At 28.8% G+C, this 3700-nt stretch overlaps 1 protein-coding gene across 1 annotated transcript; it reads left to right on the forward strand.

Annotated features, from left to right (window-relative positions):
• The first annotated feature begins 2930 nt into the window (after nt 1-2930).
• On the forward strand, nt 2931-3406 carry LOC112466098. Its single transcript, XM_025033984.1, has 2 exons — nt 2931-3106; nt 3197-3406. Exons 1-2 carry the CDS (start codon nt 2963-2965, stop codon nt 3404-3406), a joined length of 354 nt encoding a protein of 117 aa, XP_024889752.1. The 5' UTR covers nt 2931-2962.
• Nucleotides 3407-3700: the final 294 nt, after the last annotated feature.

Below are 3700 nucleotides of genomic sequence, written 5' to 3' on the forward strand. Positions count from 1 at the left end.
GTTTAATGAAACAATTATTTGCGGTATGTAAAATTGTTCAATCAAAATTTACTAATTATGTTCGCAATTTTAAACTCGTATTTTGCCGGTGAAACTTTCTAATATCACACACTTAACACAGTTAACACACTTTACTCTATATCATTGATGGATCCTTGGGAAAGGGGGGAGGATAAAACCCATCCTTCCAAATAAAAGAACAGTTTTGTTGAATCTGTTTTAAAAAATCTTAGAAAAAATACATTAAACGTTAAAGCAGGATCAAAAGTTTCACCAAGTTCTCGTTGATCCTGAAGTAAAAGCTAAGCGTGATGCTAAGAAAAATATCGAATCAAATAATTTTGCCCCCTCCTACCGACGTCAGAATCCGCTGGTGTTCTATATATATTATCTAACTAGCATTTTACAAGCCATATCCTGTATCGAATCTGCAGTTCTTCTATCAACAAAATTTATAGCAGACGCTTTGCATAATCTGCTCTCGATAGACACGACTCTATTATACCTGAGATTTTCATATTTATTAATATTGTACCTATTATTTATGTTCCAATTTTATTTAATACGTTTCATACGAATTATATATTTAAGGATATCGAAGGTATGGAAAAATATTGAGTATGTCATATAAAACATATCTGTAGTTGTAACTTCCTAAAATGTATGCTCGTTTATTCGAAGAGTTATTTTATCTTTATTTAAGAGAAATTTCGAAATCTTGATCTTGTCAAGAGGTAAAGTAGATATACTTTTCATATTTTATCTCAAGGTGGAAATGCAATATGTGACAATTCACTTATATCCGTTTCTGTCAAATACCGGTTAATTTTAATATTACAAATTAACTTACATTTTATCTTGTCCTAAGAGTTAAAAAAGGATAAATAGTAAGTTAAACCGAGATTAAAATTAATCTACTCCGATAAAAATAGACATAAATAATTACCGACAATAAAAGAGACTAAAAAATGATTTAAGAGATTTAAATACCTCACTATTTCATTTTGAAAGAAAAAGAAATTTTGCTTAAGATATATTAATAGCAACTGTGCTAAATCTTCTTCTCACATCAATTTGCACGACATATATAAGTATTTATTGTGTATTTCTTTTAATAAATTACGAAATAATAATTAAAATAGATACCTATTGGGTTTTGTGAAGAAGCAATATTTTACTGTCGAAAAAAAGTTGTCAAACGACAAATCGAGAAATTTTTTAAGAAGTGCAAGTTATATATGAGATCTTGCTTGTGGCTGCACTGCATACTGTATATTTGTATTTAAAATAAATAGATATATGATTAGACGTCAGAAAGAAAAAGAACAGATGAAAAGTACAAGTAGTTTAGATTAAATAATTATAAAGAACAAGTCAGATTGCTTTGTCTTTGTTCAATTGATTTTTTATCCGAGTTACATTCCGGAATACCTTATATACAGCGTTTAAAATTGGGACAAAATAACATCCTTACAATATGTAAACACCCGTTACATACTGTTTAGATCGCGAGACATTTACGTATTTGATCTTCATAATGTTATTAGCAGCAGAATACGAAAATATTATTTATATGTATAGAGCGTCTTGCGCGATCATCTGCATGGCAGTTTGTTGCTCCAAATCAAAGTGTCATCTCTTCGCAATACAATCTCTTCTTCATCTGTTCTTATTGTTACTGTGCGCAAGATAGCGATCGCATATACGTTTTTCTTTTGTAATATTGCTGGAAATTAATTAATAATCTGAATCAGAATGCATAAGCGAATTAAAACCATAAAGCGACATTATGAAGCCTTAGAGTATGAGATCAACAAGGAGGTGAGTATGATTGTGACTAATATACCTATATATAAATATGTTGAGGAATTGTGACATATAATAAGACAGAGAACTTAAAATCTATTATATATATTACTAATAAAAAGTTTTTTACGCGTGTTGTTAGGCAGCACTAAATAAGATATCTGCTTTACACTACGAATTGAAATGTGAGGAAAATAATAATTTTTTAGATAGGTAAATATGACTACTTAACCCTAAATTGAGAGTGATGTTAAAAAATGTAACAGTTGTCTCTATATATGTTGTTTTATTTTCTTTTTACATTTATAGATTTTCGCGGACAGCGTCTATAATAGAAGAGAATTTATCTGTTTTCAAATCTGCTTGTGATCATGTGGATATGATTACTACAATTCTTGACTTTTTGTACACTGTTAGTGGGAAATTGATGTTTGACAGTGAGTTCGATACATTCATAATATTCTTGTAATATATCTGTAGCGATATATCGATAATATCCTTTATTCGCGCTTCTTCATTTTTAATATTATATTTATATTAAAAAATAATAGCAATAATATACATAAAATAATATACGTACTAGACTGTATAATGGAAATTCTTCTTTTCACTATCTCTTTTTAGATGAATGCACTTATGATGAAATTAATATAATATATATTATGTATATTGTATGTGAGGAACATGAAATTCCATCATTTTTGAAAGCGGCCCTTATGTAATTATCCAATAAAAATACATGTATACATTATATATCAAACTATGTTATATAATTAAATTGTTTACTAAATATTAATTAATATTTCTTATTACGTTATAAAGGATATTCTTATCTATTTTGTAAACGTTCTTATATTTTTTAGAAATAATTCGAGGTTGGAATTCGTAGATGGTTATTATAGACCATTAATTTTAAGTAAGCACATTCAAAACATATTCTAAAAGTTTTACATTTTATAGCAATATTTTTAAAATTTACACAGATTACGTCTATGAGATGATTGTATGCCAAGATTCTGACTTGTATGCAGTTATTAGCCACTTAAGGATTACACCTTTTTTCCTGTTAAAGATATATACAATTTTTGTCCAAGAATCAATAAAACAGAAATTTTTATGGCTCCTAGAAAAGTATTTTCCAGATTTTTATACATACATGGATTTGCCTATTTCCATATTTCGTACAAAGAAGGATTTATATATGCTTCCGTCATACTTTGTTAATCTGAAGTCAATCAAAATGGTGTCTATATGGTCGGAAGATATTACAGCTGCAAAAGTATTAGCAACGACATTACGCGTACGTAGTACAATTTAAATGATGTAATACAAATGCCAAATTGTCTACAGAAAATGCTTTATTGAAATAATACGTCTGTTTTGAGATCAGAGAGATATTACATTCATAAATGCACACTTCGAGTTTGGCTCCAATATCAAGCTTTCTTGGAAATGGTCGTTTTCTACTTTTAATTTGATTCCACATCTTCTCTGGAACGATTTAAAGGATGGAGATAAAATTAATCCAAACGATTATACAGGATCAGTTTATGAGCTTTTTTATAACGGCGTATGGCAAAAGCCTGTGAAGAATGATTAGAATGAATACTGGATTCATAATAGCAATACATATGCACACGCAACAAAGTACGAATACATGCATCTTTTCTGCCTCTCTTCTGAGCTCTGCAACAATTTTTAAGAAACTTAATAAAACTCACATATTAAATTAATGTCTAAATTTATTGTAGGGAAGATATGTTTAAATGCATAAAATTAGCCGAGGAAGCATTCAAAAATTGGAGTACTTGGCCTATTGTTTCTAGAAGGAAAATGTTAGAGAATCTTGCATCTACACTAGAATGCAATGGGTATTAATTTACTAGAAAATTTT

The sequence above is a fragment of the Temnothorax curvispinosus genome, unplaced genomic scaffold, assembly GCF_003070985.1.
Source record: "Temnothorax curvispinosus isolate PA1 unplaced genomic scaffold, ASM307098v1 QBEX01015856.1, whole genome shotgun sequence".
NCBI lineage: Eukaryota > Metazoa > Arthropoda > Insecta > Hymenoptera > Formicidae > Temnothorax > Temnothorax curvispinosus.